Source organism: Hemitrygon akajei, chromosome 12 (genome assembly GCF_048418815.1).
Source record: "Hemitrygon akajei chromosome 12, sHemAka1.3, whole genome shotgun sequence".
Lineage (NCBI taxonomy): Eukaryota > Metazoa > Chordata > Chondrichthyes > Myliobatiformes > Dasyatidae > Hemitrygon > Hemitrygon akajei.
In genome coordinates, this window is record NC_133135.1 from 13,339,815 (window position 1) to 13,355,069 (window position 15,255).

Here is a 15,255-nt window from a genome sequence, read left to right on the forward strand (position 1 = left end):
TAAAAGGGACATCCTTCTATTCTGAGGCAGTGCCCTCTGGTCTAAGGCTCCCCCACTATAGGAACATCTTTTCTTAGAAATGTACTTTGAAAGCTGAATATAATCCATTTTGGACCATCAGTTGCGCTCCCAGTTGTGGGCCATTCATGCCAGTATCAGTTGCTGACAGGTCCCATCGAATGAGCCTGCAGCTTACTGTACAGAACTCCAGAATGCAACAGAGCTTCTCCCCACCCTCCCTAGAGTGTGGGGCTAATATGGCCTTTCTTGATACCAAGTACAAACTGCAGGTATTTTCTCTTTCTATGTCTAATGCAAGGCCATCCACTAGAAAAGCTAACTCTTTCTCTCCCCACAAATGGTGCCTGACCTGCCAATTTTTTCAGCTTACATTTCTTTTCTGTTTTTTCAGGATGAAGAAAGTATTCCACCTTCATGTCGACACATGGCAGAATACAAAGAGTTGCTATGCTTAAAGAAACTGCGGAAGCAGAAGCTTGAGCTAATACAGGGGGAAAGCAGTTTTGTACAACATATTGGGTATAAGGTAGGTTGAAACATTGTGTACTTTGAACCCCATTCCCTACCCTTTGACCACTGGGGTAAACCCGAGATGAGGAAGCCTGTGAATGTCCTCAATGAATGAGGAATAGAAGTGGAATTGTTGGTCACAAACTGGAGGAAGAATTCCTTGCTGCTATAGTGCTAAGTGATGTTTTACACATCTTAGTCTCTTGTTGCTCAAGTGAATGACACTCTGTGACCACAATGTGAATTTGCAAAATGATTTTTCCTGTGTAAAGCCACAAAAAAAAGGTTTTTATTGAAAGCGACAAGGGAAATCAGCCCACTAATGCAGTCTCTCCTTCTAACTGAAGTACTCCATTCTGAGCATCATCCTGGTGAATCTCTTCTGTGCCCTGACCAGTGCAGTCATTCCCATCCTGCATGTTGTCCTAGGCATAACCAGTGACAGGTATCACAGGGGCAACATGGCCCAAGGTCTCTGCACGATCTACAAGGAATGTTGTAGAGGGAATTGTATCCTCAAGAGGAAATCACACTGGAGGCACATGGGTGACTGTTGACATGACTTGCTCTGTCGAATTGTGAATCTTGAAATCATTTTTCATTTTGTGAAAAAATATAGACTTGCATTGTGTCGGGGGGTCAAGAAAAAGAACTATATAGTTGAATTTCCAGGTGATTATATCTAGATGGAGCAGTGGAGGAAAGACAAATAATATGTAATTACCATCCCACTTTGGCCCAGTGATAGGGGTGGTGTTGATGAATATACTAATTGCAGATTCCTACTAATTAGCTGTAGATGTATTTATATTATTTTCTATCTGACTCAAGAATTGGGGCATAATGCTGTTTTAGTGCCATCAATCTGGGTACAATTCTGTCAGTGTCTGAAAATGAGTTTGTATAATCTCTCCATGGCTGTGTGGGCTTCTTCTTGTATCCCAAAGACCGCCTTTTGGTTAGTAGGTTAATTGGTCATGATTGTAACTTGGGCAGTGCAGGCTCACTGAGCTGGAAGGGTCTGGTAAAGTGCTGTAGCACTAAATAAAATAAATAAGTAAGTAAAAACTAAATATGCCCTGAAAGCATTCCTTGTTAAGCAGTATGTTGTCTTGCCTTTACAAAATATTGCTGTAGTGTGTCAGTGAGTGGTACAGGCTTGGGGGAGTTAACGGGTATATAGCTGGCCTCTGTCAGTCAGGGTCCACCATGGGTGTTGCATCCTAGCCGTCTAGGTATGCAAAACCAGGACAGCACGATATGGAAACCAAGCTGTTGCCCATGTAGCCCTCTCCGCATCTGATGAAGCCAAAGGAACGGCAGAGACCAATACATTTTGCCAGTTGGTGTTGAACTCAACGTAGGACTGACTTAGGGACTCCAGCTCCGGATTTTATCCTCAGGGCTTACTTCCGAAGCCCTCCCCATGAGGGGGTATAGCTGCAAGGCAGTAGAGGTCAGACATCGGAGTTTCCTTCTTCCAGATGAGCTGCCAACTTTCCTAGGGCTGAAATGGCTAGCACGAGAGGGCATAGTTTTAAGGTGCTTGGAAGTAGGTGCAGAGGAGTAAGTTTTTTACGCAGAGGGTGGTGAGTGCGTGGACTGGGCTGCCGGCGGCAGTGGTGGGGGTGGAAACAATAGGGTCTTTTAAGAGACTCCTGGATGGATACCTGGAGCTTAGAAAAATAGAGGGCTATGGGTAAGCCTAGGTAGTTCTAAAGTAAGGACATGTTCAGCACAGCTTTGTGAGCTGAAGTGCCTGTATTGAGGTGTAGGTTTTCTATGTTGCTATGTTTAACTGTGGTTGATGAGCCCCATCTGCCCAAAGCTACTGGTTTAAAGGAGCCAGTAACCATCATTGCCCCTTCTCACGTAGAAACATTTCCACCGGGCTTAGTAGCTAAACCTGATGTGAAGGCCAGGAGCTGGACTTGGTTGTCAGAGGCTATTTGAGGTGCATGCCATTAGTGAGTGGGAGCTTATCCCCATTACTTCTCCCAACTATAACAAACTTAAAGAGCCAACTATGGGATTATGGGGGAAATAAAAATGGAACATCACTGGTGTAACTGGCTCGGTGTGCCTGCCCTTGCAGTGTGATTCTATGTACTGCTGACTAATCTGCTCCTCATACTATTTGTTCCAGTATTGGTTGCTGGTAATTGTTTCTCTTTTGTAGCATGTGAACATGTGCGGCTGTTGTATTGCAATAAGTGATTACCTCTTCTCACATAATTTTAAATCTGATTTTTTACTGTCAGTGTGATAACTGTGGCATGGAGCCAATTCTTGGATTACGGTGGCATTGCCAAGATTGCCCACAGGACAACTCGGTAGATTTCTGCGACAGTTGCTCGGACTGGTAAGTTATCTAAACTGCACTCAGTCCTGTGAGTGTTTCCACGTAACTTGTTGTGAAAAGGTACTTTGTAATCTGTATGGAAAGTTAGTGGAAATACACAGGAGACCTGTAACCTGAAACAGAACCCAAACTTTATCTGGTCAGTAATTTTCTTCCTATCACCTCTCGTATCCAGGCCCTTCTGTAGTTGTGGACTCTTTATATTCTTTACCTTGATTTTTACAATGTCCATTACCCCTTCTGTCATCCACTATTGTTCTTTTGGGCATAAATTGGTTCTCATCACGTTAAATATATATTTTGAATATCTCAACTGCTTTTCCTGTTCATTTATCTTTTCTACATATTTATTATGGATAAATTTATTAGGAGAAGTTCTTTTCCATTGTTCAGAGGTTGCCCTTGCCCAGACCTAGATTCCAAACTATTGGGTTTAAGGTAACATTGTGAGCGGTCCTCCCATTTCCCTCCATAGATGCTGTTTGATCTGCTGAGTTCCTTCAGCAGATTTGTTGCTCCAAATTCCAGCAGTCCCTTGTGTCTGTGAAACATCTGCTCTTGTTTTACGTGCCTCCCTTTGCAACAACCACTTTTTGATCATGTTTATGGAAGAAAGTTTTGATTGAACTAAGGGATTCATAAGCCTTGCCCACCCTCTCCCAGCAACATCTGTTCTTATGTTATTCACAGTCCCCAATCCCACACAGACATTCCCTCCATCCTTCTTTTGCAACTTTAAACAGTTCAATTTCAACTTTTCCTAGTTCTGGTGGAAGGACGTTGATCTGAAATGTTAGTGTTATTTCTCACCTTAGAGATTTTCTCTAAATATCTCCACTATTCTCTATTTTTATTTAATTTTCACTTAATTTTTGTTTGTTGGTTTCACGGATTTTTTGGTTTACACTTGATGTGCAGTGTTGAGATGTTAGCTAGATCTGGTCCCTCATTCATCACTAAATCTATCGAATTTCTAGGATAGACTACTGCAGTCACCTATTCTGAGCACACTTTGAAAGGTCACTGTTTTCAGTCATGAGTTAAACTTTACAGCTTACAAGTCTACATGAAGATTAAAATTGTCTATTGGAGCCACCTAGGTTACTACATGCTTGTCTGATTTCTGCATATGTGCTCCCTGCTTCACATGCTACCAACCTAACAAGAATCGACCATTCAACAGATACTTTTCTGTTATGTGCATCAAAGAGGATGTCCTCTCATTTGTTTCATTTGATATTGTATCTACGGTGATCACCCACTGAATGGTAAAAGGGGAAAAATACTGAGGGCAAGGATTACTGCCCTCTTTGCAGGTCTTCTATGCTAAGAGCAGAATCATTTATACAAGAGAATAGGAAAATGGCAAAGGAATTAAGCTACCTGGTGTCAAAAAATTCTGCCAAAAATACCATGTGACTGAACCCCCTCATCCTTAGCGTTATGGTAACCTTCCTTCGTGCTCTCATTCAGGGCCTCACCTGCAGTGAAGCTTAAAGACAGATGTTCATAAAGGTGTCTGAAGCACAATGTCCTTGTTTTTCTATTCAGTCCCAAATGTACCCCTTAATGGACATGTAACTAGGAAGAGGCTGGTTGAGGGATCAAATTTACTGTTATGTAAATAAATCATTCATCACAGATCCCAGCATTTGATGCTACCCTGATGGCTGAGCAAGTTATCAAGTTGGGCAGATGATTTCCACTGGCAAGCAAACTCAGTATTTTTGTTCACATGGAAGATTGAATCTGGAAGCACTCAATCCAACAGAATATAATTACTGTACAAGAAATTCTGCAGATGGTGGAAATCTTGAGCAATACACACAAAATACTGGAGGTACTCAGCAGATCAGACAGCATCTATGGAGGGAAATAAACATTACCATCCTAAGGAAATGTCTCAGCCCAAAATGACAATTGTTCATTCCTGCCCATAGTTGTTGCCTGGCTTGTTGGTTTTCTCTAGCATTTTGTCTATGTTGCTCAATCCAATAGAATAATTGGTCTTAGAGCTTGAGTTCATCTTTACCACAGCAGCTTTGTATATGTATGCAACAAGTTAAGTTGGTAAATTGATTTTGTTATTGTCACGTGGCAATGTACAATAGAAAACCGTCTCTTGCATGTCATCACACCAATCATTTTGTCGCGTTGGTTCATTGAGGTAGTACAAGGGAAAAACAGTAACAGAGTTCAGAATATGGTGTTATATATAAGTAGGATATGAGGGTACAGCCTCAAAATAAAGGGATATCCCTTTATACCTGAATTGAGGAACAATTTCTTTGGCCAGAGGGTGGTGAATCTGTGGAATTTGTTGCCACAGAGGGCTGTGGAAGCCATGTTACTGAGTGTAGTTAGGGCAGTGATTGATGGGTTCTTATTTGGTGAGGTGGATAAAGGTAATGGGGAGAAGGTGGGAGAATGGGGTCGAAATTAAAGTTGAATTGTCTTTAAAGTACAGTTTCAAATCGTTCCAAGTTGGTTATTGTCTTCTTTTTGTTCTCTTTCCATGCAGCCTGTATGAAACAGAGATTCACAAGGGCGACCATCAGTTGGACCCAATCTACAGAGCTGAGACATTTCTGGACAGAGATTACTGCATGTCTCAGGACACTAGTTACAATTACCTTGACCCAAATTACTTCCCAGCAAACAGATGACGAAGAGGGCATAGTTGGGGAGGAAGAAAATGAACTCCTAGTGGGCGTTGATTCATGCTCTTTGGTGCATCACGATGAAAAAGGCTCCATTTGTTGATTCCATGCACAGATCAGAAGGGTCCAGCTGCTGTTTCAAGTGCGCCCACAACTGATGGCTTCTTTGGGCATCCTCAACTGTGGCCCCATGCTCCCTGTGGTCCTTTATAAACCATTCAATGGCAGCTGAACATTCCTAACATGCAACATGTTTCCTTAAGATGCCTTCAAACCATGTTTTCTCTTCCTCTTTCTTCCTCCCTCTCCCCCGCTCTCTCTCACTCTCTTCCTCTTTCACTTTCTTTCTCTCTCCCCTACCCCATCCCCTCACCCCTCCCTCTCTCTATCTCCCTGTCTTTCCCTGTCATTCATAAAGTTCAGTTGCTCTCTGTTGATGCAGATGGAAGAGGAAGGGAAGATCTGAAGGTTGTAGAATGCGCAGGCCCAGTCATTTAATTCCAAAGGCAAGATCGGTTTCTGTGATACTGACTGTTCTCTTAAACCATAAAATGATGTAGATAAATGTCTATTTAGATGAGTATTTATGGAACCACATGATACATTAGATTTGCTATTATGTCGTGTAGTATATAGTCCTACCTACACAAAGAGAAGGCTGCCTTTTGGTGTTGGAAGGGAAGTTTTATGTTTTATATAAGAGAGTTTAATGAGCTAGCAAAGTTGATGGTAGAGGTGCAGAGTCTAGTTATGATCCAGTGTGCTGGGTCTGCTGAACATAACCAGCTGCCTCCTCCCAAGTAGGTCTCTCACCTTCCATCTCTCAGTCCCTCCACCAAGCAACAACACAAAGCACTACATGAGGCAAAGAATCTTGGGGACAATAATAAAACCTGGCTGCATTTTTCTTTGAAACCACCCCTCCCGCATCCTTCCCACAAACAAAGCTGCACAGTTGAAGTTTGGATACAAGTCAGTCGTCAGTGAACGTGTTTTTAGATGTAATGTGATATAAAACGACTATGTAATGTGTACAAAAAATATGGTGAATTAAGTACAGTGGTAGCAACAGTGTACAACACTTTATACATTATATATCTATACACGTGCGCGTGTGTGTTTGTGTGTGTGTATGCACACTCTCACACACACCCACTCACTTCAAATTCAATAGAGCCCCTACCATAATCCCATAAAATGAGAGTTGGCCATACAACTCATTAACAGAACTGCCTATAAAAGATAATCAAGTATTATAATAAATTCCCTCTTTTGTAGTCTGCACATAAGCTCAGTTTGCTGAAAGATTGTATTTTTACTATGTATTTAAATGATTGATTGAAACTAGTCAGCAGTGAGCACGGGCTTCAGCTGCAAATGTTTTTACCAGTAGTTGTGCATTGAATAGAACATTTTTGTACGGTTTCATTTTCTGGCCTCATATCTGTGTGTATGCAACATGTTCTTATACAGATCTGTACAACTGTCAGGAGAGCTGTGAGAAATAAAAACCACGTGGAACTAGTCTCCTTATATCATAGTTCCTGTCTTTACTTCACAGCTTAACACACAATCGGTTCTCTTTACACAGCAGATTTTTGTTGGCTGGGCACTGTTACAGTAAGTTTCGATTTGATAAGATGGCAGCATGCTTGGACACAGCAGCCATTCCGGGTCTAATGTAAGGTGTATTTCTTCATCCTCTACATCTTTTTTACAATCGCAAGGCTCTGCTGGATACTAAGAACATCAAGTACTGCAGGACTACCCCATCAGCGAGTTATTTGATAGCGATGGAGCTGGACTTACTGCGTATTGTTGTTGTGTTGTCACCTGGACTTGTTGTGTACCATTGTGCCAAGGTAGTGTGATTGTCCTGGACGTTTTTATTGTGATCGCAAGACTGTTCGACATTGATAACATAAAATACTGCAAGTCTGGTTCACTGGGGAGACTGGTGGAAGGGGAGCTGCGTTGCCTCAGTTGTTGTGTGGACAAGGTCCTCAAACTTTGGAGTCGTCTTCGGTGGTCACAGGTAAAGGAGACACTGCAGCTGGCTGTGTGCTGCTGAATTTCATGCTATGTGGGGCTGGCCCTCCAGCAGTTTGCTCAGTGTAAGAACAAGCTGGACTAGGACAACTCAGGGACTTGGGCTATATTATTATTACTCTTTTTCTCTTTGTGACTTATGTTTTTTTTCTGAACTCATAACCATATGTGCAATTTGTGCTATATCTGTGTGCTATCAGTAATGTATTTTGCACCTTGGGCCTGGAGGTATGCTGTTTCGTTTGCCTATATTCATGTATGCTTGAATAATTAAACTTAAACTTGAAACTTTCTTATGTAGTTTAAATCAACTGGAAAATTGTATTTAACCAATTTTTAAAAATTCAGAGTAAATTTATTATCCAAGTATATATCACCATATACTACTCTGAGATTCATTTTCTTACAGGCATTCACAGTATAACAAAAATATACAATAGAATCAGTGAAAAAGTGAACTCAAAGACTGACAAACAACCAAATGTGCATTTAAAAAAACCAAAGAAAAATACTGAGAACGATTTGTATAGTCCTTGAAAGTGAGTCCATAGGTTGTGGAATCAGTTCAGAGCTGACTTGAGTGAAATTATCCACATTGGTTCAGAAGCCTGCTGGTTGAAGGGTAATCGCTGTTCTTAAATCTGGTGGTGTAGGACCTAAGGCTCCTGTATCCCTGTCCCTTTGGCAACAGCAAGAAAGCATGGTCTGGATAGTGGGGGTCCTTGATAATGGATGCTGCTTTCTTGTGGCGGTGCTCTTTGTAGATGTGCTTAAAGGGCATCCTTGTTAGGGGCATATAATATCACAATGTCATCAATGTTTCTCTGAGGGTGTGGGTCAGGCACTTTAGGCCAAAAAATGGCCCCCTTTGTTTTTCTTCAGTGTCTAGCACTCTCTTCCGAGTCAGAAATGTCTTTCCAGAAGCTTGAACTTAAGATGGTGCTCACAAAATACAGCGATGTTTTGTGGGCCGCTCTCAAAACTATTAGAAATTATACTGATGTTCTCTATCTATACTACGATCACTGCAATCTGCAGCCTGTAGTTTTCCTTTAAGAAATATACTTACAGGCCGTTTAAATGATCTTCTGAAGAATAGTGAACTTGACTTTCAGTTACAGTATGTCGGTGAGACTATCGGCAGCTTGGCCATTGCTGGCAGTGGACGCCGTGTCGGGGCCAGAGAGTGGAAAACAAACCAATATTCTTCATGCCAGATAAAATGTACTGGTTCCGATGTGTCGCATTTAACTAAAATTACTGTACTGATGTGTACAACAGGTCTGCAATGATTTCAAAATGTATCATCCAATGTTACATGTTGTAGCAACTGTATAGCTGCTGCCAAGCCAGTGTGAAACATTTCCTGTGAAAGCATCTCACTGCACTCAGCTTGTAAAAAAAAAATCACTTGTTTCTTCTTTTGGCAGTGAAGAAAATCATTATGTACCTTTTTATTATGGGTAGGGTTTACAGAATTGAGGGTGACACTGCATGGTGTGCGCCAAAAACATTATTGCTCATACCATCTTGAACACGTGCGCCATAGGTTCATCCTGTTGTCTACTCCTCTGCACTCTCTCCAGTACAACTATTCCTTCCTATAGTGCAGTGACCAGAACTGCACACAGTTGTCCAAATGCATTCGAACTAGTGATTTATAAAGTTCCGATACAACGCCTCAATTTTTCTTTATCCTGAGCTGTGAAAGCAAACATGCCAACTGTGTTCTTCACCATAATGCTGGAGGGAATCAGCAGGCCAGGCAGCATCTATGAAAAAGAGTAAACAGTCCTGATGAAGGGTATTGGTCGAAACATTGACTATTTACTCTTTTCCTTATGCTGCCTGGCCTTAGTTCCTCCAGCATTTTGTGTGTATTGCTGTGATTTCCAGCATTTAGGGAATGATGCGCTCCACAGACCCTCTGTTCATCCACAGAAATCAGTGCCCTACCATTAATGGTGTTTATTCTACCCCTGTTCAACTTTACAAAATGCATCACCTTTTTTTTGAAATTAAATTTCATCTGCCAATGTGCCACTCAGCTTTCCATATGATCTATAGCATGCTTCTGAAACCTCACCTGTGGCTAACAGATGGCTGGAACATCTGTCAGGGCCTCTGATATATTCTCCCTTAATTCTTATTGAAACCTAGGAAGGATCTCTTCCAACCCTGGGTGTTTAGCAACCTTTGGGTGTCTCATGATACAGAGCAGTTCTCAATGATCCAATATCCCTTGCTGAACTGTCTTCCACACCCTTCTCAGCAGGCTTATTTTCCACTGAGGTTGTGTGAAACTAGAAATAGAAGTGACAGGTTAAGGGTGGAAGGTGAAATATTTAAGGAAAACCTGGGGAGAACTTCTTCACTTAAGGGGGTTGGGAACAAGCTGCCAATAGAAGTGGTGGACACAGGTTCGATGGCAATATTGAAGAGAAGTTTGGATAGATAACATGATTGGGAGGGTTGTGAGTTGATGGGACTAGTCAGACTGGATGGGCTGAAGGGCCTGTTTTCTGTGCTTTTGATAGGCTTTTACAATAAGCCGATGGAGTCAGATTCTGAGTGTTGCTGGTCAGTAGTAATTACTTAGTCTTTCATTGTGTTGCGAAACCTTAGCCCAAATTACTATAGTAGCTGCACCTCAAAAGTATCCCAACTGGCTATAAAGTACTTTGGGTCTTGAGCAGTTAGAAAAATGTTTTCCATTTTTATTTCACTCAGACAGCCGAAGCATCTTTTTATTTATCTCACAGCTGTTTGTGGGAGCTTACTGTATGCAGATTGACTTAGTCAAAGAACACATTAGCACAGAAATAGGCTCCTCAGCTGTCTGTGTTGAACTGTTACTACCTAGTCACATCAACTTGCACCCAGACCATAGTTCTCCATACCCCTGCCATCTATGTCCCTATCCAAACTTCTATTAAATGTTAAAATTGAACCCACATCCACCACTCCTGCTAGCAGCTTGTTCAACACTTGCACCACCCTCTGATTGAAGAAGTTCCCTCTCGTGTTCCTCACATTTCCCTTTTCACCTGTAACTCATGACCTCTAGTTTTAGTCTAACCCAATCTCAGTGGACTGTGCATGTGTGCATTTACCCTCTCACCCCCACCCCATTTTATATAACTCTTATCAAATAGAAACATAGAAAACCTACAGTGCAATACAGGCCCTTCAGCCCACAATGCTGTGGCAAATGTACTTATTTTGAAATTATCTAGGGTTATCCACAGTCTTCAGCCGAGCACCTCCGTTCTGTCCGCCACAACAGACAGGATCTCCCGGTTGCCACCCACTTCAACTCTGCTTCACATTCCCATTCGGATATGTCCATACATGGCCTCCTCTACTACCATGATGAAGCCAAACTCAGGTTGGAGGAGCAACACCTCATATGCCATCTCGGTAGTCTCCAGCCCCTTGGCATGAACATCAATTTCTCCAACTTCCAGTAATTCCCTCCCTCTCCCCCATCCCATTTTCACTCTGCCTCCTCTTCCAGCTGCCTATCACCTCCCTCATGATTCTGCCTCCTTCTACTACCCATAGTGCTTTCCCCTTATGTTCCTTCTTCACCTTTCCTGCCTATCCCTTCCCCCACCCTTTGATCTTTCCTCTGATTAGTTTTTCACCTGGCACCTACCAGTCTTCTCCTTCCCACCCTCCCCCAACCTTCTTTATAGGGCCCCTGCCCCCTCTCTCTTCTGTCCTGATGAAGGGTCTCGGCCCGAAATGTTGACTGCTCGTTTCCACGGATGCTGAGTTCCTCCAGCTTGTTTGTACGTGTTGATTGGACCACAGCATCTGCAGTGTACTTTGTGTCCCCCATCTTTCATCTTCCCTCATTCTCCTGTGCTCCAGAAATGAAGTCCTAACCTAGTAAATCTTACCCTATAACTTGAGTTCTTAACTCCTGGTAGTATCCTTGTAAATTTTCTCTGTACTTTTTCAATCTTATTGATGCAGGCCCAGAGCCATAAAATGTTCTTCATATAACAAGCTATTTGATCCTGGAATCATTTTTATGAACCTCCTTTGAACCCTCTTCAGTTTCGGCACATCCTGTCTAAGATAAGGGGTCCAAAACTGCTCACAATACTCCAAGGCCTTACCGGTGCTTTGTCAAGTCTCAACATTTTAAGGAAGGGTAGTGGTTAGCATGACGCTGTTGCAGCTTAGGGCATTCCGCAGTTTGGGGATCAATTCCAGCTCCGTCTGTGAAGGAGTTTGTACGTTCTCACTGTGAACTGTGCGGTTTTCTCTTACATTCCAAAGACATTTAGTTAGTAGGTTAATTCGTCATTGTAAATTACCCTGTGATTAGGCTGGGGTTGAATAGATGGGTTGCTGGGCAGGGTCGTGCAGCTCAATGAGCCCGAAGAGCCCTATCCGTGTTGTATCGCAAAATAAATATAAATAAATAATCAAAATAAAATAGATACGAATAAAACTCCAGAGAATGGGACCCACAATATTCTTGTCCTGAGTTTTTGTTTGTCCAGCACCTGAGGCTTTGTGAATTGCTTTGATAGCAAAATTAAAGCTGATTTGGTGGTGGTTGTTTGTGAAAGTCACTATATATAAAATTGCTGTATTTCCTCCATTACAACTATAATTGAGGAAATACTTTGCTGGCTGTAAATACCTTTGAAACAACTTCAGTGGTGTTGTAATGTCCTTTTCTTCATCCATTAAAAATGAATTATTGAGACTCCCTGTCCATCGGCTGAGTTTTGACATTAATCGAGGCAGAATGATTCCTTGGTTTTACCTTCTTGCTGGAAATTGCACGCTATCAATTGGGCATTGTGATAAAGAAGGGATGGATTGCATTGATGCTGTGTACAGGTGCCTTGAGAAGTTAATAGACTTGACAAGTGTTCTAGGGATTCCATGATATGTTTACTTGTGCTGAACTTATCACAGCAGATTCGGGTAGATGGAGCTCATCAGCCTGGGAAGGCAGTCCATCTAAGAGAGGGAAAACTCTGATTTTAAACCTCCGCTGCCTTACAGCCATACCCACTCATGGGAAAGGCTTCGGGAGTAAATCCTGAGGACAAATCTGGAGCTGCAGTCCCTAAGGCAGTCCGAAGTTGTCTTCAACCTCGTTCTGGCAACTCCTGTGATGACACCGGTGCCAAGTTGTATCAGCCCTTGCCTTCCCTTGGACAACATCGGTGGCGTGGAGAGAGGAGACTTGCTGCATGGGCAACTGCCAGTCTTCCATAAAACCTTGCCTAGGCCTTATGCCCTGGAAACCATTCCAGGCGCAGATCCATAGTCTGGCGAGACTAACGGATGCCACCACTATCACAGCAGAAATGTGAAAAGATGGATGCTGAGAAGAGTCCAGAAAAATGTACCTTCTAATAGATCAGTACAGATTGAAACAAAATGAAATTTAATGAATTCAGAACTACAGTTAACTTTTTTGCAGAGCTTTTTAATCAGTGCAACTATATTTTGGATTAAGATTAAGGGCCAATTCTCAACACGTCCCTAGTCAATTTGAACAACACCACTGTGCAGCACACAGGAATACTTAACTGAGCGAACATCACAATGTGAATGCAAGCTGATATTGTAATTAGAAGGATTTTCTTCTACTTAGTACCAGTGGGCTGAATAGTCTCTTAAATCATTGCAACATTCTGTGACTTGAGGATCCTTGATGCCCAAAGATGTCCTGGGGCTCTTGCTTGTCTCTGCACAGGAATCACATTGATTCAGCTACTTTCCTGAATAGAGTTGATGGCCTTGCAGATCCGTTGAAAGACCTTGTCAGGAGTGTCTTCTATGTTAATCTGTCAAAACACATGGTTCAAAAAATGTCAGTGCAGTGATGTGTTAAGAATGAGGGAAGGGGAACGCCTTTGGGTTGGATATAGTAGAAGACTGACTTGTTTTTTCTTCAGCTGAGGCTATTAAAATGCAAATCAAAAATCTGTTAAATACTCAACAGGACAGGCAGCATCTTTGGAGAGAGAAACACAGTAACATTTCTGACCACAGGCTGCTGCATAACCTGCTGAGTGTTTGCAGCATTTTTAAAAATGATTATTTCAGTGTCCCAGGACTTGGATTAGTTTGCTTTTCTACCTGTATAGTTTGTGGATCTTACTGAGAACAATATGGCAACCTTGATTCCTGCAACTGTGACTACACTTGGAAGTACCTGATTCATTACACATTAATGATTTGGATAAGGAGACCAAGTGTAGTGTATCTAAGTTTACTTATAACACTAAATTGAAAATTGTGTAAAGGATGTGGAGAGTCTACAGAAAAATATAGATAGGTTAACTGAATGGGCAAACATATGGCAGATGGAGTACAAAGTTGGAAAATGCGAGGCCACCCACTTTGGATGGAAAAAACAATAAAATATCAGATTATTACTTAAATAGTGAAAGATTGTTGCATGCTGATGTGCAGAGGGACTTGGGAGTGCTTGTGCATGAATCGCAAAAGGTTGACTTGTGGTTGCAAATCAAGAAGACAAATGGAACATTGGACTTCATTGTTAGAGGGAGAGAATTTAAGAGTCGTAAGGTTATGAGAGGATTCTAATAGAAACATGTAATTATTGAAAGGATAGATATGACAGAGGAAGGAAAATAGTTTTCACTGGTGTGTGAACCTAGAGCTAAGGGACATAGTCTTAAGAATTGGGGGAGTAGATTTAGGATGGAGATGAGATACTGCTTTTCCCAGAAAGTACTGAATCTCTGAAATTCTCTGCACAAGGAAGAAGTAGAGGCTACATTAAATATATTTAAGACACAGGTAGATTTTTGCACAATAGGGGAATTAAGGATTATAGGGAAAAGATAGGTAGGTGGAGCAGAATCCATGGTCAGATCAGCCATGATCTTATTGACAAGTGGAGCAAGCTTGACAAGCCAAATGGCCAATTCCTGCTCCTATTATATTCTCTTCTTCAGGGGATTCAGATTGTCATTAGACGCTGAAGTTGTATGTTCTTTCTTTGTGTGTGGAACTGCCATTCTGTTTTGAACCCAAAGGTGGTGCTACTGACAGCAAGGAAACAGTAGGGAGAATGCAATGAAGAACTAGCCACAACGGGGACCAGGGACAGCCATCTATGTCATCCAAAACTTGGTTATTCTGCCACTACAAATTTTAAGGCTTCAATTTCACACTGGTTATTATCGCCTCACTGTTGGTGAGATATTGCTGTGCACCTTGGCCAGCCTTTCTGTCGTTACAGCAGGATCAACACTTAAGAAACAGCACTTGATGAGATTTAGTAAATCTTGGGATTTGTTCAAGACATTATACATACTAAAAAGCAAGTCTTTCTAAACATCAGCACATAACATTCTGCAGATGCTGGAAATCCAGAGCAACACACACGAGCCTCTTACCTTTTCAGCTATATTCTTTATGTATTTTTTTAATTTAGATTTTTCCTTTTATTATGTATTGCCGTAAAAACAAATTTCACGACATGCTGGCGATATTAAACTTGATTCTGATTCAGAACAGACCTTATCCGACCACTGACCTGCGTGTCCAGCAAGCCACCTATCTAACCCAGCCTAATCATGGGGCAATTTACAGTGACCAATTAACCTGCTAAGCAGTCCATCGTTGGAACATGGGAGGAAACCC

At 41.9% G+C, this 15,255-nt stretch overlaps 2 protein-coding genes across 5 annotated transcripts in view; one reads left to right on the top strand and one right to left on the bottom strand.

Annotated features, from left to right (window-relative positions):
- The window catches only part of zzz3 (zinc finger, ZZ-type containing 3), a 182,692-nt gene extending 175,606 nt beyond the window's left edge, over positions 1–7,086 (top strand). For all 4 annotated transcript variants that reach the window (XM_073062584.1, XM_073062585.1, XM_073062586.1 and 1 more), the window contains 3 exons: positions 413–547; positions 2,793–2,893; positions 5,415–7,086. In XM_073062584.1, the coding sequence (XP_072918685.1) occupies positions 413–547; positions 2,793–2,893; positions 5,415–5,559 (381 nt within the window). In that variant the 3' untranslated portion in view covers positions 5,560–7,086. The remainder of the gene's footprint in view (positions 1–412; positions 548–2,792; positions 2,894–5,414) is intronic.
- A 5,970-nt stretch (positions 7,087–13,056) lies between these two features.
- The window catches only part of ak5 (adenylate kinase 5), a 76,334-nt gene continuing 74,135 nt past the window's right edge, over positions 13,057–15,255 (bottom strand). Inside the window, exon 14 of the mRNA XM_073062588.1 lies at positions 13,057–13,424. Coding sequence (XP_072918689.1) covers positions 13,347–13,424 — 78 coding nt within the window. The 3' untranslated portion in view covers positions 13,057–13,346. The remainder of the gene's footprint in view (positions 13,425–15,255) is intronic.